The sequence below is a fragment of the Trichoderma citrinoviride genome, assembly GCF_003025115.1.
Source record: "Trichoderma citrinoviride strain TUCIM 6016 unplaced genomic scaffold BBK36scaffold_6, whole genome shotgun sequence".
Taxonomy (NCBI): Eukaryota; Fungi; Ascomycota; class Sordariomycetes; order Hypocreales; family Hypocreaceae; genus Trichoderma; species Trichoderma citrinoviride.
This window is the reverse complement of record NW_020194714.1, coordinates 1,349,412-1,375,835: the sequence shown is the minus strand read 5'-3', so window position 1 is coordinate 1,375,835 and position 26,424 is coordinate 1,349,412. Positions and strand designations below refer to the sequence as shown.

The 26,424-nt window shown below is 55.5% G+C and overlaps 9 protein-coding genes across 9 annotated transcripts; 5 read left to right on the top strand and 4 right to left on the bottom strand.

Moving 5' to 3' along the window:
* Window positions 1-1,734: 1,734 nt before the first annotated feature.
* BBK36DRAFT_1117782 (kinesin-like protein) lies at window positions 1,735-4,534 on the top strand (the record flags this gene model as incomplete). Its single annotated transcript, XM_024890399.1, has 2 exons — window positions 1,735-2,386; window positions 2,463-4,534. 2 exons carry the CDS (start codon window positions 1,735-1,737, stop codon window positions 4,532-4,534), a joined length of 2,724 nt encoding a protein of 907 aa, XP_024750388.1.
* Window positions 4,535-8,096: 3,562 nt separating this feature from the next.
* BBK36DRAFT_1140824 (hypothetical protein) lies at window positions 8,097-9,932 on the top strand (the record flags this gene model as incomplete). The annotated part of the gene is made up of 1 exon (XM_024893407.1): window positions 8,097-9,932. One exon carries the CDS (start codon window positions 8,097-8,099, stop codon window positions 9,930-9,932), a length of 1,836 nt encoding a protein of 611 aa, XP_024750387.1.
* Window positions 9,933-10,555: 623 nt separating this feature from the next.
* Window positions 10,556-12,277, top strand: BBK36DRAFT_1117332 (hypothetical protein; the record flags this gene model as incomplete). Its single annotated transcript, XM_024890338.1, has 2 exons — window positions 10,556-11,051; window positions 11,112-12,277. The coding sequence occupies 2 exons, from the start codon at window positions 10,556-10,558 to the stop codon at window positions 12,275-12,277; spliced, it is 1,662 nt and encodes a 553-aa protein (XP_024750386.1).
* A 709-nt stretch (window positions 12,278-12,986) lies between these two features.
* On the bottom strand, window positions 12,987-15,387 carry BBK36DRAFT_1132074 (hypothetical protein; the record flags this gene model as incomplete). Its single annotated transcript, XM_024892021.1, has 3 exons — window positions 12,987-13,324; window positions 13,401-13,888; window positions 14,447-15,387. 3 exons carry the CDS (start codon window positions 15,385-15,387, stop codon window positions 12,987-12,989), a joined length of 1,767 nt encoding a protein of 588 aa, XP_024750385.1.
* A 1,036-nt stretch (window positions 15,388-16,423) lies between these two features.
* BBK36DRAFT_1135254 (lanosterol 14-alpha demethylase) lies at window positions 16,424-18,162 on the bottom strand (the record flags this gene model as incomplete). Its single annotated transcript, XM_024892575.1, has 3 exons — window positions 16,424-17,566; window positions 17,649-17,846; window positions 17,911-18,162. The coding sequence occupies 3 exons, from the start codon at window positions 18,157-18,159 to the stop codon at window positions 16,433-16,435; spliced, it is 1,581 nt and encodes a 526-aa protein (XP_024750384.1). The 3' UTR covers window positions 16,424-16,432.
* Window positions 18,163-19,312: 1,150 nt separating this feature from the next.
* On the bottom strand, window positions 19,313-21,313 carry BBK36DRAFT_1135253 (hypothetical protein). The gene is made up of 2 exons (XM_024892574.1): window positions 20,935-21,313; window positions 19,313-20,882 (listed from the first exon to the last, which is right to left on the bottom strand). The coding sequence occupies exons 1-2, from the start codon at window positions 20,981-20,983 to the stop codon at window positions 19,744-19,746; spliced, it is 1,188 nt and encodes a 395-aa protein (XP_024750383.1). The 5' UTR covers window positions 20,984-21,313; the 3' UTR covers window positions 19,313-19,743.
* A 2,334-nt stretch (window positions 21,314-23,647) lies between these two features.
* Window positions 23,648-24,461, bottom strand: BBK36DRAFT_1117088 (RNA-binding domain-containing protein; the record flags this gene model as incomplete). The annotated part of the gene is made up of 2 exons (XM_024890314.1): window positions 23,648-23,969; window positions 24,043-24,461. Coding segments are annotated over 2 exons (741 nt in total), but the record flags the coding sequence as incomplete, so codon positions are not given.
* A 778-nt stretch (window positions 24,462-25,239) lies between these two features.
* On the top strand, window positions 25,240-25,578 carry BBK36DRAFT_125103 (hypothetical protein). The gene has a single exon (XM_024897448.1). The coding sequence runs from the start codon at window positions 25,275-25,277 to the stop codon at window positions 25,494-25,496; it is 222 nt and encodes a 73-aa protein (XP_024750381.1). The 5' UTR covers window positions 25,240-25,274; the 3' UTR covers window positions 25,497-25,578.
* BBK36DRAFT_1135251 (hypothetical protein) lies at window positions 25,475-26,322 on the top strand. The gene is made up of 3 exons (XM_024892573.1): window positions 25,475-25,637; window positions 25,694-25,939; window positions 26,040-26,322. Exons 2-3 carry the CDS (start codon window positions 25,714-25,716, stop codon window positions 26,192-26,194), a joined length of 381 nt encoding a protein of 126 aa, XP_024750380.1. The 5' UTR covers window positions 25,475-25,637; window positions 25,694-25,713; the 3' UTR covers window positions 26,195-26,322.
* The last annotated feature ends 102 nt before the right edge of the window (window positions 26,323-26,424 follow it).

The following is a 26,424-nucleotide window of genomic DNA, read 5'->3' as shown; positions in this document are numbered from 1 at the left end:
CACCAGCTGCTTAGGCCCAGGTTCGCATCCATCCTTTGTCCCACGACAGGGAGCCGTTGAGCTGGTGTGTTTAGTTTCGCTACCTTATCACTCGACCAACCACTTTAGCTGCTCGTGTTGTTGCTGGGCAGGAAAGCCTCAGTCAGGCCGAGTCGAGAGCTGCGGCAGCAACTGCCCTGGACGCAATTTCGTGCTGTCGCCTGGCTGGAGCACGTCGGCAGTGACTTGCATCGCCGCCTGTGCGTGTACCGGTACTGGTTGGTGATGCGTATGCGCAGCTGCCGGACGTACAGCCGCTTGTGCTTGTACATGCATGTGTAGTTCTGCGTGTGCTTCCGCCGCGACGCAGCCACTTCCACTCAACTTGCAGTTCTCACCTCCAGGGCTGTCTCGTCCTGTGCTGTCGGGTCTCTTGTTGCCCTGTCCCGTCCTATCGATATCCAATTTCTCCGTCAAATGTGCCAGCGATCTGGGCCAGACAGTCTCTGGCAGCTCTCCACACTCTTCTCTTCTTCTCTGGAATCCCATTCCAATCAATCTTGCTTTTCGCACCTTCTTTGCCTGTCCCTTGCTCTCTGTCGACGGCTGCCCGCCTCCTCTGTCATACTTGAGCTTGTCGTATCGTATGCGACGTCAGCAAGCCGTTACTTGTGCACCAACCCAAGTGGCCCTTGTCTTCATCGATCTCTGGCTGCGTCTCCCCCGAAAAAAAAAGAGAGGCTTCCCTGCAATCGCCCATTCTCCGCGCCCGCTCCCGTGACTTTGCAGCTCTATGCGCATAGAGCCCTTCCGACTCGACGGACGACGATCGCACATCAATAAGCTCTCCCAACTGCTTACATTCTCTCTCTCTCTTCTCGAAATCAAGTCTCTTGTTCGTTTCCGACTTGCTGTAGCTCCGAGCGTCTGCCAACAGCCGTCCGCCTTCGACGATTGCCACCCTTGACGGTACTTAGTCGGCAGGTCCATCGGTCATCTTATTAGTATTCCCCAAAGGGAAAAAGAGGAAATCCACCGCTTTTCTGTTGGCCACCGGGCGACGACAAGAAACCCTCGCCCCGAGTCACCCTGTTCTCTTCCTTCTTCTCTCACATTCTCTTGGTGTTGATTGTTTATTTTTATCTTTTCCGCTGCGGATCTCGTGCAGTGTTTGTCGGGATATCTCAGGCCAGGTCTGGAGACCCGGTTGCTCCGCTTCGCCTTGTTCGCTACAAGTCCGCAAAGACTTCTCCAGACGTTGCTTGTGGGAAGAGAGCGGTATGGAACCCCCCCTCTCTGCATCGTGGATGCCTCTTGGCCCCCTATCCTCAGCGGCATACCCAGCTCTCCTTGTCAGGACAGACGGGCCACTCGCCGCAGACAGTCATGCTAACATGATCATATTTTGCCAGGCACCGTTGTTTCGCCTGTGATATTGAGTAATTTACTCCCCCCCCGTCGGCCGGGCTCGTCTGTCTCCATTTTGCAGCTCCCGATAGCGCAACAGTGCCTCTGCCGCTCGACATCTGGCCCAACGCATCTGCCGTACATGGACGGCTGAAGCCTTTGAGGGCACAACGCACGACGCACAAGCCACTCACGCGGAACCTGCGAGCATAATTCTTATACCCACACTGCGTTTCTTATACCGCACCGCAAGGCAGCATGGCGACCGCCCTTCCGCGCCCTCGCCCCTCGATGGGGCCATCCGACACATCTCTTCCAACGCTTTCCGTGCCAAAGAGTCGGAAAAGCATGGGCTCCATCGCCAGTCCAAAGTCGCCCGTTGCGCCTCGAAGCGGTCTACGAGCACCCTCCACTGCGTCTCCCGCTTCCTCCAACAGCAGCATCCCCCCGATACCAAAGGCCGGCCAACTCGCCGCCGCATCTTCAAAGACGGTTCGGAAAGCTGTCAGCATAAATTCCTTCCCGAAGCCTCCCAAGGGCGACGGCCGAAACAGCAGCATGCCCTCCAGCCCGCTGGCAGGCGGCGACAGAGCTCGCGTCGCCGCGCGAAAATCGAAGCCTGTTAGAGACTCCGTAGCCAGCAGTAATACTCCAACGCCTACGCCGAGCCTGTTAAATGGCAGCGCCGAGGGCAAATTCATAAGCAGCGTCCGTATGTCTGATGGGCACATCAGTGTATCGTCCCCCCCTCACAGCCGAAGTTCCTCTGCTCAGGGCTCCTATTCCACATCAGCAACGACTTACGAGGACTCCGCCGACGCGTCTGGCAGCGCATCCGAAAAGCAATCGTCTGCCCCGGAGGCAAAGGGCAACGTTATTGTCAGCGTCCGAGTGCGACCCGATTCATCAAACAACGACCACACGGATGGAGAGTGGATGGTCGATGGCCGAAGGTCTTTGATTGGCTACAGAGGAAAGGAAGGAGGCGATTATTACTATGGTATGTGATGCCTGCGCCATCCCAGGGCCGCAGTCGCCGGCATGACGAGAGACGTGCTGATATCAAATCTTTCCAGACAATGTTTTCACGACGCACGATGACAACGCCCGTGTCTACGACCACATGGCCAAGCGCCTCGTCCGAAGGGTCATGGAGGGCTACCATGGCACGGTTTTCGCCTATGGCCAGACGGGAACTGGCAAGACGTTTTCCATGCAAGGAACGGCATCGTCGCCCGGTGTCATCCCGCTGGCCATCACCGACATCTTTTCCTACATTCGAGAAACGCCCTCCCGCGAGTTCCTGCTGAGAGTGAGCTACCTTGAGATTTATAACGAAAAAATTCACGATCTGCTGAGTATGGCCTCTGCCAATGGCGCGGCGGCCCCGCAAGAAGAGATCAAGCTACGGGAAGACAGCAAGCGCGGCGTCTACGCCACTCCCCTGAAGGAGGAAATCGTCCAGAGCCCCACGCAGCTGCTTCGAGTGATCGCACGAGGCGACCAGGCCCGCCGAACAGCCAGCACGCAGTTCAACTCCCGAAGTTCTCGAAGTCACGCCGTCGTCCAGATCATCGTCGAAAGCCGAGAGCGAGTGCCGGCCAGTGGTGCCGCCGGCGACAGCAAGCGATCGGGCATGGTGCCGGGAGGCGTTCGGGTCTCTACGTTGAGCTTGATCGATCTTGCTGGCTCAGAAAAGGCGGCAGAGTCCAAGGAGCGAAGACAAGAGGGTGCGCACATCAACAAAAGTCTGCTCACGCTAGGAACGGTCATTGCGAAGCTTTCTGAGTGGAAGGACAAGGGCGGCGATAAGGATGGCAAGCATCTGCCGTACCGAGACAGCAAACTGACGCGACTGCTTCAGGGAGCCCTCTCTGGAAACTCCCTCGTCAGCATCCTCTGCACAGCCGCGCTTGGCGTGACTGGAACTGCTGCGACTTCCGCCAACCACACCATCGAGACGCTCAACACGCTCAAGTTCGCCTCTCGCGCGAAGAACAGCATCGTCAGTCACGCCAAGAGGGCCGAAGAAGCCCTGGGCGCCGGAGGCGATGGTGGCGCGCGGGTGCTCTTGGAGCGGTATCGCATGGAGATCCAGGAACTCAAGCAGCAGCTGGAGTCACAGGCGAACAAGAAGAACGACGAAGAAATCAAGGAGCTTGTCGAGGAGGACCGTGCGCAGACGGCGCTGATGGCCGAGCGGCATGAGGAACAAATTCTGGAAATGCAGCTTGCCAGGACGGCACTCAAGGAGCGAATCGATCATCTCAACCGCCTGATTCTCAGCTCCAAGTCGGCCGGCGTCAACTCGAACGGCACCATGAGTGCACTCGCACGATATTCACAGATCTCGTTAGTGCCGGGATCAGCCCGATCGTCGGTTGCCATGTCGATTAGATCGCCCCTGGAGCGGACGGCATCGGTGGCGTCAAACTCCACGATTGGGCGGAGATCCAGCTACGGGGTCAAGAGGATGTCGTCGGGTGAGGCGGTAGCAGCCGAGATTGTCGATGCGGAGGAGGATAGCATCGGCGAGAACGGGGATGGGCTGGCTTCTCTGACGGCACAGAACCGAGCACTGCAGGCCGACCTGGCAGACAAGAACCGATACATCTCGACGCTTGAGAAACGACTGCTACAGGCCCGGCGAGCCAGCTCTTCCCGGACATCGTCTGGCTTCTCAGTCACGACCAAGGGCATCATGGTGGGTGAGGATCACAGCGTGGCTGCCCTGCTGAAAGAGAAGGACGCCGAGATTGCCGATCTGCGAGCCAGGCTGGACGACAAGGATCGCATGCTGGCTGCCCTGAGAAGCGCAGCCCGCTCCCGGGACAATGCCGATGCAATGACGGAGCCTCGCTCGCCTCAGTCTCAGGATGGCATTCGAAACAGTCTTCACTGGAGCCCTCGGAATAAGGATTCCAAGAGAAGGACGAAGAGTATCGACGAGATGAACAACATGCTCGAAGAAATGATTCAGGACAGAGTCGAGACTGGCCAGATTGTTAGGGGCACTCGGGGCAGTGTACGACTGGCGCCTATCCACAGGCTGGAGTCGTTGGGCGAGCCTCCCAGTGAGCTCCCGCCGTTGCGGCGTGTAGCAACGCCTGTTGGAGAGCGCAGTGCCCCTGTTTCAGCTGCGTCATGATGTCCCGGGAAGAGGGGGTGAAGAATGGAAAAGAAACCGGTCGAGGACCGGAAAGCAGCTGCCATTCAAGACTGATGTGATGAGAAACCTTTCCTTTTTTTTGTGCGGAAATCTCGGGTGGGACAAGGTGTTTAGGCATGGAGCCATCTTTTCTTCTCTTCTTCTTGTGTTTGCTTCTTTTCATGTTATACCCGAGCTTTTGAGTTTGATTCTTGTTTGCTCTGCGAGAAAGGGGCAACACGAGTGGGGTTTGGTGTTTTGATTCATGAGGCAGCATCCCGAGTCGCTTACAGGTTTTGCGTGGATTGGACGACAAGTCTCGTTGCTGGTGTACGAATACCCCCCCGTTTAATGCGCGTCTTGATGATGTTTCGTCGTGGCTGGCAAGCTGCAGAGTGCGACGGAGAAGGAGGGTGTTGGATTCAGAATCCCACTCGAGTTCTCTTGTCTGGTTAGGGTTTTTGCATTGGGCTAGCATGACTTTAAAATGGGCAAAGGAGCCTGGTGCGGACGGATATTGTACTTTCTTCTTCTTTCTCTTGTCGTCATTTTTGAACGTCTTTCGTTTGCTTGCTTTAGCGAATTTCTTATATGCCAAGCGCAAGCCATGATATTAAAGAGTACAAAGGTTATATATCAGAATGCCTGAACTGAGACCCTTGTGTGAATATGACTGTTGTGATGCAGTGCTGCGGGTTTCCCTGATTGTGTCAAGGTGAGATCTATGGCACTACAATACACCAGACGGGAACAGACATGGAGAGCGAATTGCAAGGGCTCTCGACGTTTCCTAAAGGCTGCCAGCTACTAAGTATATGTCCTTTCCTCCTGTGTCTGCGTGATCCGTAATATATGGCCTTGCAGGAATATGGTGCTCAGCACATGGTCTTCAGACCATAAGAGGAAAAAGAGGAGAAGAAGAAGGCGAAGGTGAACAGAACAAGTGGATGCAGATTCTCGAAACACGGCTACATGCGTTTTACGTGGTGAAAACGACGGATGCTACATACATGTACGCAAAGGGGGCATCCAGTGGTGAGGTTCATCTCGATATACGGAGCAACATGTCGAATACCAAATGACGGCTGGGATATATATATTAAGCAAGAAATGAGATGGGCTGATGATGAGTTGCAGATAGATTAATGAGGCGGAAGATGTTGTAGTATACTATGTTCCCGAGTCAGCTCGTCAGCGTAGGGACGAGCCGAGGCAGACCCATTCTATGTTTCCCGACCGGGTACCTTGTTGTAGTATTACGCAACTGCCGGAAAACAACGAGATGATGAGGATGGCAATAAACAACTTGAGAGGTCTGTCGGTAGGTATGATAGAGTGAGTTTTGAGTGGACAGACTGCCCTTCTCGTATGTAGTGCATGACTAGGGTGCATCGGGCAAGGATCCCGAATCCAATCGGTGGGTGTGAGGGCCATACAATCTGAAACACGCGATAGAATACCACCTTACCTTGCCTTTGACTCCCACACGCTTTCCCTTGACATGATGCCTCAACCATTTACAACGCATGTGTAAGCCCCCAATCAAGCCAGCTACTAGCGAAGAAAGTCAAATTCCCATCGCATCGTCATCGTGGGCCGTGATACTGACTCGTATGAACTCAGAATCGCGGATGCCATGCCATTTCTTTCCCGTCTTCCTCTTCGTGAGAGCACAGGCCATGGAGCGGCTTGTTCGAAAAGCCCAAGAGAGATCGCACCTCGTCTGGAATGTGGCGGCCAACAGCCATCATTGGGGTTCGTTTCATCAACAAAGGGCTTTTTTTTTCTCCTGTTCTGTTGTGACACCCCTGTTGGGGTATGACGCTGGCAAACGGAGCCTCTGCCTGCCGCCCCCCCTGGTCGCTTTGCAACGACTATCACCATTTCCCTTCTTTTTTTTCAGCTTCTTCTTTCTGCTCTGGCTGTCCCTTTGCTTGTCAGGTCATCTTTTTAAGCGCCGTCAGACTGGAAGAAAAAAAGAACGCAGAGTGGATGCTATTCTGTAGCGAAGTGGGCTCGAAGAAGTGTCTCTGGCAGGAGCTTTCTGCTTCTTGACCCCTGTGGGACCGTCCTTGCAATCCCCAAGCCGCGGAATCCCATGATGGTTGGACCGGGAACTGGATGTGGTGGTGAGGGAGAGGGTGGTACAATGGCATGCGGAGCAATAGATTTGCCAAGTTCTTTTATGCCCTCTTCGTTCTGATACTCTTTTCTTTACTTGACAGTAATGTGTCATGCATCTTTCTATTTCTCGTTCTGACACTTGCGTGGACACGAATTCTGTGCTGTCCCGCCAAGTCGTTTCATCCTGTCGAACCAACTTTTCCCTCGCATCAGACGCCCGCAACGCTTTTCTCCAGCACATCCTCCTCTCCATGCCATTTCCTTATTGACAAGGATTATGAGAGACATGACATCAAGCCTCTTGCTTCCCCACAGCTGGACAAGACACACACGCCAGGGGCCCTGTTTGAAACTGCCACATACATGCTACAAGTATATACATAACTTCGTCCAGCACCGGACTTCCGAGAGAGAGAAAAGGCGGCCTGAGCTGCGGGTTTGTTTGTTTGTTCGACCAAGCGCCCACAGGCCGGAAGCTGGTCCGTCTGCGAGGCATCTCCCATTACGACTCTTTATTGTCCCGAGCAACAAGAACACATTCATGCATGTGCCTGCGTGTTAGGTATGCATACGGGATCAACCTAGTATAAGCTGGTCTCTCCGCACTCTTCAACTCCGCGATCTGCTTGCGATCTGGAAACCCATATGTATTTATTCTCTCCCTTTCAACCTCTTCTTCCCCGGACATCATTCGTCTGATCGGGAATCGCCACAACTGACTATACCGCCAATCCTTCAACGCAAAGATTCCTCTTCGCATACTGTCTCTTTTCCCCTTCGTCCTCCCTCTCGCCGCCCTCTTGTTTCTTCTTCCTCGCTTCTTGTTCCGCTTCGGGTGGCACCCGCAGGATCGTCGTTCCCCCTCGAGCCGTGATAGGGATTCAAACAAGAAAGAAGAGGTCACACAGGCAGTCTTTTCCTTCTACCACTCATTTCACTCCATTTCCACTTCACACCTCAACTGCCTGAACACCCTCAGACAGACGCTGCCACACGGCCTCGGGACTTACGACGCCCGCATGATGATTGGCAGTCTCTGCTAGGGGAGTTCTTCCTGATAATGCCGTCTTGTCGGGGAGAGGGAAACTTGGATTGCTTGACCATCATCACTCGAGTACGCGCCTCGGTCTTCTTGCGATCTTGATTTACTTGGGCTTCGGTACCTGGAGAAACAAGGTCGGCGGTTGACACGTCTTGGCTGGCCCATCTGCGCTTCACCCTCCTTTGCGTCATCATCTTCCCGGACCTCTTCTTTGTTGCTTCTGCTTCTTTCTCGCTCGAGCCCTGTTGAAGCCGACTTTGACGCTGGCTATACACTCACTTGGGTTGTGGCATTCGTCCGGACCCTTTCTTACTCTCTTTTATATCTATTTCCTTGATTTCCTCTATTTCATGTGTTAGTCGTTCCCGTGTGGGGACTTCACTCACAAATACCACCATGGTTCCTCCTCTGGATCTCTCTCACGCAAAGGTCATGATTGCGCCTCCGAGGCTCAACCTCCGCCGCAATGCCTCTTACAACAACTGCGACAAGGCGCCGCTCTCGTCGACCTCGGCTCGATTCAGCTTCAACCACCTCCTCTTCTCGCCTCCGCCCTCTCCCAGTCTTCCTGTCCTGGTCCCGCGGCCGAAGAAATCGCCCGCCAAGGTCCTCATCGCTCGACCAAGCCGAGTCTTGCGCTATGTGCTCTATCTTGTTACCCTTCTTACGACATTTTATGTTGCCAGGGTCGTCTTACGGAACAAGGAATCTATTGTAGCGGTATGGCCTCACTTTACCACTGAAGAGTTTGAAATGGTCGGGCAGGATGCATTGCCGGACTTCCCAACGCCGATCGTTGTCAGTCATAGCCACTCGCGGTCAAAGTGGACTGTGTCTATTCCGCATGGTCACGACTTTCCTCTATCTGTCGAGGAGTATGCTGGCATGGGAAGCAAGTGCCGCGAGGTCTCGGCTCATACCAGGGAGCTTCGCGGCAAGGCCCCCCGAACTGACGAAGACATGCTCAACTACGACGCTGTGGATGAGTATTTTGTCGACGTATATGAGGCTGAGCAGTCCGGACTATTGCCCGCAGCTGGACATGGAAGTGCTGCCGGGAAGACGGGGCATTTTGTCGGCCTGAACTGGGAGTCCATGGCCGGGCTGCCCGTCTGCCAATCGTCCGTCACATATGTGCTGGAGAGCTCGGATGCCGGACTGGGGACTGCCGTCATGGGCATGTGGATGCTCTACGGCCTGGCGAAGCACGACGGACGGGCCTTTTTCGTCGACGACTCTCGCTGGGCGTATGGCCAGTATACCGACATCTTCGAGGCACCGCCCCTGCCCGACTGCCGGCCACCTCCACGACATCAGATGCTTCCCTGTCCGGCCCAGGCGAAGCACCTGGTCGTCACCGGCACAACGCTCAAGGACGTTTTCCCCGCGCTGATGGCCAAGTATCATCGGGCTGCAGGGACGGATAACAACCTCCGAGATCTGATGGGACTTGCAAGATCGGGCTACGAGGCACTCTTCAAGCTCAACGGCGATGACCAAGAATTTGCCCAGAATCGAGTCAAAGAACTGAGGAAGCAGCAGATGGAAGGAGACACAGCCCTGCCCCCCATACCCATCGTCGGAATCCACGTTCGACGCGGCGACTCGCACCCTCTAGAGTATCAATATCGCAACACTTACGTCCCGTCTGAGGTGTTTCTCAACAGGGCCCAGGAGCTGGTCAGCAGTTTTTATAGCTCCCATGAGAGGCATGATGCGGCGACGTCAAACTGCTCCATCACCATCATCGCCTCCGACGACCCAGCCGTCTACAAGCAGCCCGACTTCTCCGACGCCCTGGTCGCACAGGAGCGCATCCGCCTGGCCTCGAAAGAAGCCGCACCGCGGGAAGACGTCGACCCTCACGTGCTGCACCACTTCGAGGATGAAACCTTGGGATGGGAAGGCGGCTTCTTCGCGTCCATGTTTTGGAACCTCGGATTCGACAGGAAGCACAACGGCCATGCAGCCGGAGCGTCGGCGGCGTTGTCGTCGTCGTCCGGGCGGATGACGGAGCCGCCCTCGGAGCAGACGCTTCAGCTGCGCAGCTACATGGGCAGGGCGTATATGCTCGACCTGGCAGTCCTCGCGGGAGCGAGCGACAGGATCGTGTGCACTGTCAGTTCGATGGGGTGCAAGATGCTGGGAGTCATGATGGGGTGGGAGGCTGGCATTGAGGGGGGAGGTTGGAACAACGTGGACGGCGATTATCCGTGGGCGTGGATGAACTGATTGCGTAGGAGAGAGGGAAAGAAAAAAAAGGCTGTTTGTTGTAAGTATGTCGACGCATTCGTTTGTGGGCTTTCAATTCAGATGGTGTCAGTGGGCATTCATTGTACGGCGTTGGGGGACATGATTGATATTGATGAAGCGAGCGTGGCTGTCTTTTTTTCGTTCAAATCTCATTCTTGAGGGCTCTCGTAGTTCAATTGACAGATTCACTGTGACCAAGAAAGCGAAGTTTCACTCACTTTAATGCGTGTAATTTGTCTGTTGTAATGCTGCATCTTTATTGTCCTCTGTGTTCTTATTAGTACGACTAAGGTACCTACCTGTACGTGAGGCGAGAACCGGCAGCGCGTGATGCCCCATAATTCCCTGCGAGGCTACTGCCTGGCCGCGGCTTCCCGCGCCAACCTTCACCTTCTGGGAGCTCGGCCTTGAACTTTAATAATCCCAACAGATCCAACCTTTTCTTCTTGCCTTCTTCCACTTTCCACCGTCTGCATTCCTCCTCCCACGTCTCCCCAACACGCAACCGAACACACAGATACACACATCTTCTCCGACTGCAGCCGCGTTCTCATCACCAGAATCACCAGAGCAGGCCATTCAAAAGCACAAAATCCACGACAATGTCAGCGCCCAGCCCCGGAGGCGATGCCACCGCGGCTCCTCCAGCGCCCTCGAAGCCGCGACTCAAGATCAACGTCAGCCGCTCGGCGTCCTTTGTCGGCGAAGGCGCGGCCACGCCTGGCGGAGGAGCGCCGCCGTCTGCGACCGCAACCGCGCCGCCGCTGCCAACGCCCGGCGAAGGGGCTCGCAAGGTGAAGCTCAAGATCAGCTCGTCGCAGCCGCCCACGCCGGCGGTACCATCAGCGAGCAAGGATGTGGCGATGAAGGACGCGGTCAAGGACAACAAGGAGAGAGACAAGGAAAACGACAAGGAGAAAGACAAGGACAAGGACAGGGATAAAGACAAGAACAAAGGGCTGCCACCGGTGGTGACGACAAAAGCGGGCAGGCAAGCGAAACCGAGTCAGAAGCTCATCGAAAGCAAGAAGCGCTCGCTCAGCGACGACGAAGACGAGGCGCCGCTGCGCGGCAGTACCGCCGGCACCGCCGGGCACGGTCCCCCGCCCGCGACCAAGATCAAGATCAAGCCCATCGTCAAGGTCGGCGGAGGAGCAGGCGGCGGGACAAAGGTCAAGACGGGATCCAAGGCTGGGCTGACTCAATTGGTGCTCAAGCCTCGTGGTCGTCCGCCTGTGCACCCTCCCGGCGATGGCTACGACTCCGAGGCGAGCGACAACGAGATCGACCCGGCGATTGAGGAGCAGTTCATATTGCGCATGCTGCCGGGCGAGCACGCCGACTATGTGCGCTGGTGCATGGAGAATGGCAAGATTGGCCTGCCCAAGTCGGCTGGCGGTGCTGACATCTACATGCGATTTTTCGAGGAAGAGTCTCGGCGTGGAGTCATTTGCGTCAAGGGTCAGTGCTTTGCGGCCGTCTTGGTCGATCTGCCTACCATTACGGAATCCATGAAGACGTGGGACCGCAAGTCGCTCATGAAGTCGGCGGACATTTGCCAGATGCTTCTGGTATTCCAGGCTGTCAAGAGCGAAGAGGAAGCAAGGCACGTGCCTTTGCCCAGCATCATTGATTCAAACTTCAAGTGGCCGCACGGCCTGACACCGCCGATGCACGACTGCGTGAACCGACGATTCGCCAAGACCATCAGCCGCAAGGAAATCGAGGACAAGGAAGCAGAGGTCGAACGACTTCTCGCCGAGGACGCTAAATGCAACTCTACCAAGTGGGAATGGGTCGACGAGCGCAACGGTGCTGAAGAGGATGGAGAGGAGGACGCTGAAGGCGAGATGGACGATAGCCTCGGCTACTTTGGCCAACAGCACGAATCCATGGGCGCCGAGGAAGAGAACGACTTTGATCTCGAAGCCGACCTGGAGGCGGCTTTTGCGGATGAGCTGTTTGCGGAGACCCCTGCCACGGCCATGGACACGCAGACGCCGACAGCTGCGCTCGCTACCCCATCGGCGTCGGCGGCCCTGCAGGAAAGCATTGAGCCAAGTGAATCTGAAGAGGACGATGACGATGACGATGATGACGACGACGATGACGACCTCGATGAAGATGCACGTGCCCGCCGTGATGAGGAGCACAGCGTCAAGGAAATGATCAATGACCTCACGAGGCAGCTCGCCTCCCGTGTCGCTGACCTTGAACGAACGCAGAACAAGATTCTCAGGACCCGTCTCGAAAACCAGATCAAGTCGCTCAAGGCCGAGATTGCCCTCAAGCAGTCCTCTATCGGAATCGAGGCGGATGATTGAGAGTTTACTCTAATCCTTTTGACGACTTGTCTCACACGTAATATCCAATTCACAATCACACCTTGATCTCCAGCGTGGTCGACGTTCATGTCGGTTACGTCTGTCGATGGATCACAATAACTGGTATGGAGAGATCAACAAGGTTGTCTGTTTTATGCCGTACTTGTTGGGCATGGAGTTTAAGGGTTGGTTAAAAAGGGTATAGGATGGTCTGAGACAAAGGGGGCTCGGAACGGCGTTTACTCTGCTTCTGTCCCTTTTCCGTCATCTCTGCTTACGAATTACTTTGATACGGACATGGGGAAAATAATAGGGTTCGATTCAGCGGTTAAACTGTGCCATTGATGGCTTGATCCAGCGATTGCAACTACACCATATATGCCAGGTAGTGTCGACTCCGCTTGAACGCACAATATGAATGACGCTTGCTTTTGTGCCAAGTATCAAGATCCCCAAAGCCTCAGCTGGACCGTCGTTCCAGGCCGCTGGCTAATGTTCTGATTGTCTCTTCCTTTCCTTTGTCTTGTAAGACAGCATGTGTTGTCATTAGAACAGCTCCTACTAAACCCGCCACGAGATCCTCTCATATACACTGAAATTGTAGCGACATGGGAGATACCATCACCCTTTCCTCCTGCGAGATATCAAACCTTCATATGCAACCCCCTCTTCCCCCAAGCATAACACAGCCCAGAACGACAACAAAAACTCAACCCCTCTCCTCCAAAGCCCTCGCAGTCCTCCTCCAATCCCTCACCAGTACAATCTCCGCCGTATCGAGGACATCCTTCCACACCAGCGTCTTGCAAAACTGCTCGAGGCTCTTCGGCCGAGCCCTTGTCCGCGGCCGGCGGCCACTGCTCTGGACGTGCTTCTGGATGGCCCTCTGCAGGTGGACGGCCATCGGGGGGTCGCGCTTGGACTGCTGCTTGAGGTAGTTTGCCGTGAAGACGGCGTCGGTGAGCTTGGTCGTCTTGTGGTCGCGGTTCCAGCGGCGGGTGGAGGCGATGGCGTCTTCGATGCGTTGCTTGCTGGACCGTGTTGCTTCTTTGAGGGGGAGGACTTGTCAGCATCTACTGGATATAGGGAACATGTCAGTAGATAATGGGTGGAAGTTTCTTACTGGCATCGGTTGGTTGGTTCATGGCAGCTGGTTCTGCCTGTGTTCCGCCGCCATTGCTTGCCAAAGCCAAGGCCTGCGTGCGCCTCATCAGAGCCTCCGGCTCAGCCGCCGTCGGGAGCTTCTCCAGTGCGCTCGAGATCAAGCCCCTGAGCTCAGTCATCTCCCTCCTCATCAACTCAATCGTCTTGTCCACCTCCTTCTTCAGGCCAATTTCTTCCCCTCCAGCAGCCCTCCCGCCGCTGCTTCCCTCCTTCCACTCCGGCCCCTGAATCTCCTCCATGCGCTGCTTCACCGCGGCCATCTCCTTGCACACGCCCTGCAGCCGCGCGTCGTGCGTCTCCCGGAACGCCCTGTCCTCCTGGGTGCACGCCACGAGGGCGCCGACGCTCTTCTCCAGGCGCTCCGTCTGGGCGCTCACCGCGCGGACGTTGAGCTCGACCGTCATGCGGGCGAGGGCGTCCGCGTGGGAGAGGAGCTTGCTGCCTTTCCTGGTGGTGGCGATGGCGGCGGTGGGGATGGGCGAGATGGAAGAGGAGGAGGAGGAGGAGGAGGAGGGTATTATGGCCGTGGTGGCTGGTCTGGAGGCGGACGAGGGTTGAGAGGCGGTTGCTGGGACGGAGCGGCCTCTTGTCTTCATGCTGGCTGTCATGAGGACTGCCCTGTGAGAGAGCTTCGTAAGGGTGCTTCAGCTGCTTATGACTATAATGAGGACTAGAAGAGCAGAAAGAAGATGAAAAGAGGGAGAAGCTGGCTGTGAAGGCGGTGATGATGGTGAGACTTCCTTCCTCAGCTGCAAGGACAGACACAGAGGAAGGGACTGGTTTACTTCCTTCCCCTTAACGACGTGAATATTAGAGACAAACCCAAAACATCAACCTCAATTTCTTTATCGGAAAGTCAGTCGTCTTATCAGATAAAAGCTTCATATATCGAATAAACACTAACAAATAGGTATATAACTTCTTTTTGACTCCTTCATACAGCTTCATCACATCAACGTCTCGGCATCCAGAGTCAACTCTCTCTGCCATCCCAGCAGTCACTACTTGCTCTCCCGTTCCCTCGCGATCCACTCCAGAAACATATCGACGTCCTTCGCAATCTGCCCCGGCACCGCCATCTTCTGGATCCACGCCGGCAGCACGCCTCTCGCATCCGACACCGTCCCCATGAGCCACTCGACGTTGCCCTGCTCGTCCACCTCCCGGAAGCGCTCTATGCTCGTGTACGCGCCCCGCAGCGCGCCGTCCGACCGCTGCTCCTCCGACCTGGACGACTCGGGCACGGCCGCGATCTGGACGACGACGAACTCGCGCCGGCCCCGCACCGCCGCCGTCACCTGCAGCACGGGGAACACGCGGTTGTTGAGCGGCGCGGGCATCTTGTGCGTCGACTCCTCCAGCTTGAGCGTCAGGTCCTCGTACGTGTCGCCCCCGAGCGTCACCTCTGCGCCCGCGCAGTCCCACTGCCTCTTCAGCACGTGGCTCACGACCGACGGCGTAAACTTCATCTCGGCGTCGGCGTGCTCGTCCTTGAAGCACCGCGTCCACTCGTCCCAGTCCGCGGTCCCGGCCTTCTTCGCCCCCTCGTGCACGCTGCGGCGGAGGCTCCACGTTTCCGGCCTGATCTTTGGCGCGGCGCCGGACGCCTGCGGGAGGTTGTCGCTCTTGGCCGCGAGCTTGAGGTCCTCGGCCGAGACGACCCGCTCAAACAGGTGCACCGGCGCGGCCGAGTGAGGGAACGCCCTGCATCCCTTTGGCTTCCAGGGTCCATCTGGGCCACTCTGGTTGGACTTGCCCGACGAGGATGATGATGATGACGACGACGACGAGGACGAAGATTGTAGGGGCACTGAGCCGACGAAAGGAACGGCCTCGCTCAAGATGGACTGAAGAAATGGAACGAGGTCTTGAGCTGACGCAGTCTCTGCAGGGAGTTGTGATGGGCGGATGCCCCAGAGTCGAACATAGGGGCCGTACTGCGCCATTTCGCCGACCTGATTATGATTATGATTATCAATGCTATGAGAGACCGACGGCCGGAGAGGCGAGAAACGAAGACGGCATTGACGGCCAAGGCGCGACAGCAAACTGGAAGCTATAAGAAAAGCGAGTTTATGACGCCACAATGAAGGAACAGCGACTTGGATGAGATGAGACGAAGGAGAAACGCGGGCTGGGAATCCGGGGGGAAATGGTGGCTTATATGGGATGGGTAGGCCCGAAGTCTAAGTGCGAGCTTCCATTTCTCTCCCAGGGGTCTTGCCCTCCTCCTCCGTCTTCTTTTATTTTTCTTCTCTGTTCGCCTACATGATGACATGTGATGAAAGAAAAAAAAGGGGATGAGAACTTAAAAAAGCGTCGAGGTGAGAGTAGGGGAGGGGCCCTATTTTTGCGTTTAGCGAGCGGGCGCTGGGGTCACGCCTATTTCCCCCCCAATCTGGACTTCACCGAGATCTCTGCTCTGCTCTGCTCTGTGCTGTGTGTGTGCCGGCCCGCCGTTTGGTCGGGGACCAGGATAGGGCGGGTTGAAGAAGGGGGACCGATTTGGAGATCGGGGGTGGGTGTGGGCTTGGGGACAAGAGACTTGCCGATTCGGGGCAACTTTGTTTTGTTGCGTATGTGGGTGAGATCATTCGTAGTTTTGTGATGGAACACTGTTTGGCTTTGTTCTCGGAGTTTACAGTTTAACAGGGAAAGTTGAGAACAGTTTTGTCTTGACAAAACACTCTACTTGCATGTAAGAGATCTGACAAGGCGGCTTCTTGAGTTATGAATTGATTCCTGTTTCTCGTCTAGGCTCTATTCAAAGCTCTACTGGCATTATTAGGTAGTAGTAGTAGTAGTAAGTATTACAATCATGATGCGGCCATGACCATCACGTTTGCTGTGTCGTGCGTGTCCTCCCATGCGTCCCAAATAAACTCCGACGTAAAGATATCATGTACAGTACGCATCCAACCCAACTCGACAAAAAGCTGGTGTTTCTTTTTCTCTTTCTATTTCCCTTTTGGTCTATCCCTTGACATCCCCTCAATCTCTCCGCTCCCACCGGATCTTGGCGGGCTCCAGCGGTCGGGAGAACAGAGAAGCATAGTCGGTGCCGACAATGTTGTTGCTGCCGTCCACGTTGCTCAGCTTGAACAGTCGCACCACCTCGCAGACAATGGTCTGCAGCTGCAGGTTGGCAAAGTGCTCGCCGATGCATCGGTGGCGGCCCGCGCCGAAGGGGAGATACGGCGAAGCGGCGCCCTTGCTGACGATGCCGTAGCCGTAGTCGATCTTCTCCTCCTCCTCGTCGTTCCGGGCCAGCAGGGGAGCGTTGGGCGAGCCGGGCAGCCAGCGGTACGGATCCCACAGCTCAGGGTTGGGGAAGTAGTTGGGGTCGGAGCCGCTGACGCCGGGCGCGGCGAGGAGGACGTGGGACGTGGGGATGACGTATTTGGTTCCGGGGACGGGCATCGGCTGCTTGACCTTGCGCATGATGGAGTGGATCGGGGCGTTGAGACGCAGCGTCTCCTTGACGATGGCCTGGCACAGGGGCAGCTTGGCGAGGTGCTCGTACTGGAGGGGAGGCAGGTCGGCGCCCAGGACGCGGATCTGCTCCTGGTAGAGGTCCTCGACGATGTTCGGGTACTGGGCGAGGCGGAGCATGATCCAGGAGCTGGTGGAGGACGAAGAGTGCTGGCCGGCCATGAGCAGGGCAATCATCATGTGGGCGATTTCGTGGTCGGGAACGGGGGTGCCGTCCTTGTACTTGGACGTCATGAGGTGCTTCAGGATGTCGAGTTCCTTGTCCTGGTCGCCGAGGGCGCGTCGCTCCTTGATGGTGTCCATGTAGATCTTGGCCACGGTGCGCTGGGCGTGATCGCGCTTGCGGTTCCAGGGGAGAGGCGCCCAGTGGAGCACGAAGTTGATGGAGGTGAAGCCCATGTCGAGGTCGTGGTACAGGTCGGCCAGGGTCTCGTCGAACTTGCTGCGGATGAGGCTGCCCTGGAGCGCGTGGGAGGCAGTGAAGATTGTGATCTCGGCCATCTTCTTGGGGATGTCGACAATGCCGGACTTGCCCTTGAAGTCGGGATCGCGCTTAAAGTAGGAGATAACCTCGTGGGAGATGATGGGGACGTAGCTCCTGAACGCTTCGGTCGTGAGGGCGATTTTCATGAACTGGACTTTGGTGTCAGCGAACCAACAACTCGAGACGCCTGGAGTGTGGCAGCTATCAAGCAAGCACAAGCGACAAACTCACCTTCTTTTGTTCCATCAGCTTGGCATTGGGGCAGTCGTAGACAACATCTCGTCCAAAGACGGGCGTGGTCAGGACACTGTAAATCTCCTCTGCATTGGCGTCCTTGAGCTTTCCGTTGAGGATAAAGTCGTTTCCAGCGGGGCCCACGGCCACGGTCGTCTTCTTGCCGAGCAGGATAAAGGTGAAGACGTCGCCATACTGCCCAATTGAAGCGTTAGTCGCTGCCAGAGGTCGTTTGGAGGGCTTGTCTTGAATTGCCCACCTTTGCACGATTCTCGCGGAAGAACTTGGGAGGATCCATGCCGTAAATCACCGTGCTGCCGATCCAGGGAAACCAGTGAAACACCATCGGCGGCTCGCTGGCCTTTTTCGGGAGCAGCTGCTGCAGGACGTTGAGGAAGACGGCGAGGGCGATGAAGCCGGCAGCGCCAATGGCAATCCGCGCGCCAATGCCTTGCTCAAAGTAGAGCTGGGCCACCGGATGGTTGGCGGCATCTTGGAGGACGCCCATCTTTGGGGTGACGAAGGGGAGCAATTGGGTGTTGCGATCCGAGTCTGTAGGAGCCCAACGAAAGAGAAGAGACTCGGGAGGGATGCTCTCGAGCAGGGAAAGGCAAAAGGAATGGAGAGACGAGAAACGAGCCGGTCCCGCGTCCTATTTATCAACAAGGCTCGCGCACGAAGCTGGAGAGAAAGAAGAAGAAAAGGAGAGGGAGATGGAGGAGGAAGAATCACGGCACCACCAGTGGTTCGATAAGTCAGCCCAAAATGAGCTCTGATTAGCTGGTCTTCTGCCTTATCGAAGAAAAAGACTGGGCTCTCATCTCTCAATTGCTAGCAGAATTGAACCCAATCCTCATACGGTTCTTAGTGGTAATTTTTCTGCCGCCTTTTTTGTCCACCTCCAAGCCCGAAAAAAAGGCCAGATCCAGGGGGAAGAAGAAGGACCCCACCTGAGGTTGCGGCGCCCCAGAGGCAAAAAAGAGGCAGATGGGCCAATCACAACGCGCGTGATGGAAAGGTAACAGAGATGCAGACCGCCTGGGAGGAACGGGAAATCAGTGGGGGCCTCTCGTATTCGGATCTATGCGCCTTGCCTTACTTGCACCAGATTGTCTTCTCTTGTCCCGTAGCCTAGCCTGATTGAAGTGCGTGTTGTGTGTGTGGTGGCGGAGGAAATGCGGGCGAATGCGAATACGTCCCTCTTTTCTGGGACCGCAAAATGACAACACCAAAGACAACATGGTTGATTTAGAGAATCGGAATACGCGTATAAGTTCAAGGTTTCGAACCTTCATCTCTAAGAACCATGCGAAATACGCGTACAGTTGATTTCCAATCTGTCAGAAACCTCGTTTTTAGAAAGGATTGATTTGATATTGTCAGAAACCCCCATTTTAGAAAGTTGATTCTGACAGGAGCAGACAGAAACAGACGGCAAAAGTGGTCTGATGGCGCCTCACGAACCTCCACCGCACCAAGCAATCTCCCATACCTATCCATGCCCACCGAGGCAGACTCGGTTCAGCCATGGTTTAGCATACGCGTATTGCAGAATGTGTCACTCCTTCATCCGTAGCAGCCAGTAGAACGAGTAATATTGAATGGTATTATGTGAAGGGAATAAGAGACTATATGTCCCGAGGTAGCTATCATGTGGTACTTCGTCGCAATAGCGAGTGCCCAAAAGTGTAGATTCAATATCAGCTTATACTAGGTAGCATCTCATCATCCGTTAGATCCAGATACATGAACCGCATACGTGCGGAAGTAACCGCCGCAGCAAGAAAAGACAGTGAACGTGTCATGCAACAAGAAAATCCAGGCAGTTCAGAACAAAGCAAACGCTGCCGGCCCCTGGTGTCTTCCATCCGCAAACTGTGAACCAAGTCATGTCCGGAGTAGGTCCAATGTCAAACGCCAGTACCCCATCCGCCATCCTGTGCTAATGAGAAAGAGAAATCAACTGCTGAATAATAGCATCGTGTATGTGGTATCTGTAGGTATGCAGGCATATCCGGGGTCAAACTTCGAGGTATCTCTGCAACTCTCAATCACCGAAAACGAGCAAGGGCAACAAGAGCGATCAGCGCAGTTACGCCTGAGCGACAATGCTCCTTCCCACGGCGCCCCATCTGAACCGCCGCAGACCTCCGCCGGAAGAGCGGATGACATCACGGCCAGAAGACGCAGTATCGTTGACGCTGCTCACACCGGCCGCCAAGCCCTCCTGGCGGCCTACTTCACGTCCAATAACATAGCCAGCTCCAAAGCCAACTACGGATACGAGCACGACGACTCCGGCACTGACAACCCAGGTCAGCAGCGTTGGAGAAATGAGGGCCTCCTCTGCAACGACAGCCGTCGTTGCCGTCTTCTTCTTCTTCGTCGCTCGAGGGTTTCGGGCTGTTGATACAGCCCGCTTGGCCTTCTCGGAGGGTGAGGGAGTCCGCGAGGATGACCTGAGAGGAGAAGGAGACTGTTGGCTTTTGGCAGGGGTTGGAACCGCTCCCGCCAACTGAGGCTTCTCAGATCCCTCCTCGAGCTCGGTCTCGGGTACAAAGCGGAGCTCCATAGGCTGGCTGCTGGGACCAACTCCCGTTTGCGCCGCTCGCTGCGCCTCAGCTTCCTCCTTACTCTTAGGCAGACCTCTAGCTGCAGCGGCACACGACAGAAGGGTGGTCAGAGACGCACGGAGGGCAGCATCGTTGTCTTCCCGAACCGATGGTGACATGAAGCTGGGCCCCCGCTGAACTCTCGTTTGCGAGCGTTGAGAGAAAGAGGGACGTGTGAATTCGCCGTGGGGATGCGATGACATGGCTGCATTTGACGAGTAGCTTCTATGATGCAACGGAGGATGCGAGAAGGCATTTGGCTGCGGCCGGAAGGCAGGTTGGTTGTGGGCTCGCCCCAGAGCGGTGCCCTCATCACCGTCCGACTCCCCATCGGTATCCTCCATGTCCTCCTCTGGCGACGGCTGCATATTCTCCGTCGAGCTGGAGAGAACGTGATCTTCTTCGCTGTCGCTTTCATCATATTCATCCTGGCTGCTCGTTCCCGTAACAGGAATGGTGGTCTGCACACGCGGCACGGATCTGGCGGGAGCCTGCACTCGCCGGCGACGGTTGTAAGAGCTCCCAACTCGCAGGCCAGTCGTCACTATTTCATCGCCGATACTGGAGAGCGACGAAGACGACGGCTGTGACGCAACCTCTACCCATGACTCGGTGGTTTCTACAGTTGTTAGCGAAGACGGACTCGGGATATGACACTGGCGAGCACGAACCGTCATAGCGGCGATGGTGAGGACTCGAGCCTGGCAGCACGTTCGGCATGCTGACGCATCGCTGCCCGCTTGGGCCCGCCTGTTCCTCGATGGGTGAAAGATGGGCCATGGCTTTGTTCTATGTTTTTATAAGAGTATGAGGGTATCAGCACCCGGAAATCGCCTGTCTGACGGCGTCGCTGGCCCTCTGTACGCTGGCGACGATTTGGCGATGGATGCAGTCTCGCTCCTTATCGGCGACCGTGACAGGCAACGCCCCACCCGATCGCAAGTCGCCCAGCAGTCGCACGCGTGCGCTCTTTCACCTCGGCAGCTTCAGATATCGAGATGCGATGATAAATCGACGGAAAGGGAGAAGAAAGGACGATGAGTCGTCGAGTCCCGTCAAGAAATGGGCGATGGAAAGGGTGAGGGAGGATGATGAAGTCGGAGATAGATGGAGTTGTGTTTGTGTTGAGAGGTTGGGCCGAGATTGTCTCGCTGCTAAGACGGACGGCCTGGCCTGTCAGCGGGAAGCCGCTGCCCACTGACTGAACGGGCAGGGCAGCTGCATGACGATAGGCGACGGGGAAGTCAGCAGTGCCTGCCGGAAGCTGCACGTTGCAGGTGAGAGCCTCGAGGTAGCGGCCGGTCTGTGATGCTTGGTACTGGTACTTGCGCGGTGTCGCATGGGGACAGTGCGTGGGTTGCATCACGCGCTGGCCAATTGCGTCACTCCGGCAGATGGCGAGACTGGAGAAGACGAGGACGGAGACGGCTGGAACAAATGGTGACTATCACGAATAGGATCAGTAGAAGGCCATTTGGCGAGAATTTCTGCTTTCCACAGAGCATTTGCAATCGATGAAGCAGGGAGATAAAGCAGGTTCCTGGTCTCAAGTGCCTCGGCGATAGCAGACTATCTACCTAGGGAGAATAGGCAGAATATGGCCTCGATACACCACTATCGCGCCCCGAGGTGAAGCGGAATCAATACCCAACAAGTTGCCATGCAAACAGGACCTGCAAAATCAGTCGCTTGATGCGCAGCTCTTCCGCCCAATCAAGCAGTGATAAAGCGAGCCTCCCTGCAGAAGCTCAATGCCAATCACGACCGCACTCTGGCAAACTCGATGATCAATGGCTCAGGCAGAGGCACGGACAGTGCATAAAGCACAGTACGTCCAACTTGCCCTCCAGGACGGGCGGTTGTTGCATGACCACCGAAAGGTACAGATACACGAACCTCCAAAGACATTTCCCTCCATTCCACCCGCACACTCTTCCAAATCCTCCTGCCACCAGCCCTCTTTGTCTTATTTCATAGCCGGAACGTCGTCTGTACTTGTACGCGTGAGGTAAGCCCCAGCCCATCTGCTAAAGGTAGTCCAGCCCAGAAGCAGAGGTCATGAGCACCCTCCCGTGGATGCGGGGCCTTGCCTAAACCAGCCAGAAAGCCTGCCAGAGACGTAATGGATGCCTCTCTCAGCCCAATGTTTAATCATCCCAAACGCTGCACTGAGTGAGTGTATCGCCTAGTTTATCGTATTCCTTTTGAATAAGCAAACACGATGAACTGGGCACTCGAAAGCAAATGAAGGAAGCGTTTCTCGTGGTGCGCTGTAGACTAGAATGAAGCAGTCCATATCATGTACAGTGTAAAACCATAAGGCACACTCACTTAATCAAGGTAAGACGAGATCAACGCTTTTGCTTGCTCATCTGCCCGCAAACAGCCACTGTATGCACAATACAGACACGTTACTCGTCCAATCACCTGCATCGCCTCCGAGACCCTGCCTGAGAGACAGACCCCCAAGACCCCTACTGTAGCAAAACGAACAAGGTGGGCATGTGTCGCATAACAAGATGATTGCCGCAAATCATGGCGTTTGTCACACGGTGACCAGCGCCACCGGATGATGCTTAGCCCTTGGCGTATCAGAGGGTGAACTGGTCATATGAGACGCTGGGCTGCTACTAGGTGTATTCACCGGCAATTACTTGCATCGCGAGAGGTAACAAAAAGAGCGTCACTGGAAATTTATTCATCGGAAAGACATTTATATTGCTGATACTCGGTCTAGAAGATTACGTCCTTGTCCGGTGAAGATGGGAAGTATGTAATTAAAGAGCAAAGAAAGGAAACCCAAACTTTTCCCTAGCAACGCCTATTTTTACAATGCAGATGAAAACGTCGTGGGCGGAGACTTACCCGTCTCATGGAGCATTCATATCGGTGTACATCCGGGAGGTCTTTTTTACCTGGTCAACGAGTTAAGCAGAGGTTGGACTCGTGGCATGTGCCGACGAGTCCTCATATGCAGCCCACGTATCAAGTATTTTGCAAGTGAATGCAAAAAAGCCCCCGGGTCCCTCAGAGTATTCGCAGCGCGGTCAAAATTGGTCATTCGCAAGGAATGGACCAAGATCAAGTAGCCCTCAAATCCCTCAGAAGCCCACTGGTTTTGTACATGGCCTTGACAGTTAAGAAACCGTCAAGGCCGCCGACGTCAAAAAGCCCAACTGTGCCATTTGTTCCATGCTTCCCCAAAGGGAGGCAAGGCGACGAGCCCACAGATTACATAGTGCCAAAAGCCCCCAGCGTTGATATACGCTCCATTACCAAAGAGCGTCCCAAAAGCCCACGGAATCAAAAAGCCAAACCCAACGGAACCCGAAAATGCCCACAACCCTCTCGATATTTGTCAGATAGATCTCCGATGAAACCCACTTAGTCGAAAGAGATCTTGGTGCCAGCGGGCTTCGTGCGGTTGACAGCGCTGAAGTTACCGCCACGGCCGCCGCCGAAACCACCACGGCCACCACGACCACCACGGCCGCCGCCTCCACGAGGACCACCACGGCCACCTCCAAAGCCGCCACGGCCACCGCCAGCACCGCCCTGAGGACGAGGGCTGGAGAAGTCAAGGCGAACGCTGCGGGCGAATCGGCCGCTGCCAATAGTAGCACCGTTCTTGGCGTTCAGAGCCTCCTTGGCATCCTCAACGGAGCCGAAGGTGACGTAGCCAAAGCCCTTCAGGTTACCGCTTTCACTGGAGAGAAAAGGCGCGTTAGTATGACAGTAATGATGACGAAGTTAGAGTGTGAAGCCACGGGACAACTTACGGGTCAGTAGGAAGTCGAACACTGGTGACGGGGCGGACCTCGTTAAAGAACTCAGTGACGGTATCCTGGTCGGTGTCGAAGGGCAGGTTGCCAACGAAGAGGGTGTCGCTCTCAGCGCTCAGAGTGTCGCCGTGCTTCTTAGCGCGGTCGGCGGCGCGGTTCTGAGGGTTGGCATCGTCGGGGCGGGCGTTGGCATAGTCGAGGTTGATGGCACGGCCACCGACGTCCTGACCCTGCATGGCCTCGTAGGCAACGGCGGCAGACTCGGCATCCTTGAAGTCGACGTATCCGAAGCCACGGCTGCGACCAGTGCCCTTCTCGGTAACAACACGAGCGCCAACAAGACCCTCGAAAGACTCGAACGCGGCGTAGAGGGCGTTGTCATCAACGCTCCAGGCCAGGCTGCCGGCGAAGAGGGTGGGGGCAGCGTTGCTGTCCACCTTGGACTTCTTGGCGGAGGTGTCGATCTCCTCATCGGCCTTGCGCTTCTTGGAAGGGGCGGCAGCCTTCTTATCATCCTCGGACTCCTCAGAAGAGTCATCCGAATCCTCCTCAGAGTCGTCGCTGGAGTCAGACTCGTCGTCAGACTTGGACTCCTAGTAGAAAATAACAAGTCAGTCAAGTTTCACGTAGGTTGAATTGATAGCTGATGGTCGACTTACCTTGGCAGCAGGCTTCTCCTCCTCGTCGCTCTCCTCGTCGGAGTCAGACTCAGACTCAGAGTCGGACTCAGACTCGGCCTTCTTGGCCTTGCCGTTCACAGCAGGCTTCTTGGTCTTCTCCTCCTCCTCATCGGACTCAGAGTCATCAGAGTCAGACTCGGACTCCTCAGACTCGGACTCAGACTCGGACTCGGACTCCTGCTTCTTGGCAGCAGGCTTCTTGACCTCCTTCTTGGCAGGCTTCTCCTCCTCAGACGCGGAGTCGGAGTCGGAGTCGCTGGCAGAGTCGGAATCTTCCTCCTCCTCGGAAGAAGACTCGTCAGAGGACTCGGGCTCAGCCTTCTTGGACTTCTTGGAGGGCTCCTCCTTGACGACCTTCTTGGCGGGGGCCTTGCCCTTGGCAGCGACGGCGGCCTTGACGGGCTCGGCGGCGACAGCCTTCTTGGACTCCTTGACCTTGGTAGACTTGCCCATTGTGAAAGAGTAGATGAAAAATAAGAGATGAAAGGGGGTATAGAAATGAGAACAAGAATTGGAAATTGAAAATTTTTCTTGTTCCAAAAGGTGTTGATGTGGGAGAAAAGGAAGCGCGAAAGCAGCAGGCGTCGCAAGCTTTTGTACCTCTGGGTGGTTGGGGCACTTTTCTTCCTTCCCGCTGCACCCTACTTTTTTTCAGATTTTTTTTTTTTCTTATCGGGCAGAATAGTGGGGTATCTGAAGGCGGTGGGATGGATAGGCATAGCTCGCAATGAGCTTCCCCACACGCGACAACCTGCAGCCTCGTGTGGCTAGAAGAGTTGTTGCCTGAGGCTGAGAAGCGAGAAGTCTCCCCGGCAGGCTAACCGCACGCAATCGCTGGATTGGTCAAGGTAGGCATCTAGAAAGGACGCTCAAGCATCAGGAGATATTCGAGCTTCTCGGTGCCTCAGCCCCTCGACTTATTCGGCTTCAGACCTTTTCCTCTGTCTCTTTCGATACCTCCCAAGGCCCTCAGCCAAATCCCCGCAACATGCCGACGCCCGAGTCCGAGCTCTTCAAGAGCCAGAAGCCGACGGTTCCCCCGACGTTCAACGGCGTTGATTTCGACGACACCAAGGCCTTCAAGGCTGCCGAGGATGCCATCATTCGAGAACAATGGGTCGGCGCCATGATGACCCGTCTTGTAGGCGAGGAATTGGGCAAGTGCTATGTCCGGGAGGGAGTCAACCACCTGGAGAACTGCGGCCATTTGAGAGGTGAGTTTCGGAGGGAAGCGCTGAGGTGCCGGTGCTGCATCGTTGGAGGTACGAGGGTGGGGAGACGCAAAAGAACAGTATACTCATTGCTTTGTAACAGAAAAATACCTGCAGCTGCTGGGACAGAACAAGGTCAAGGGAACCAAGTTCATCCAGCAGAACTACTTGGAGAAGAAGGACCAGGAGATTGATTTGGAGCGCAAGGTGCACCCGACCGACAGGATTGCCAAGCTGAACCACGGACGATTCTCATGAATCCGATGAAAGCCACCAATTAAACATGTATCACATTTCTTTTTGTCTCTTATTTTGCGTTATTGGACGGCCGACTCAACCGGCTGAGGGGGTCATGTCTGGGATGGAGTAGAGCCATGGTTTAGAGGGCCAACGGGCATGATATTGAGCGCAGGGACTGAAACGGTCTGCCAGTGTATATATCAAGGAAGAAACGGGTTCAAATCCGGATCAAATTAAGCAATCAAAGT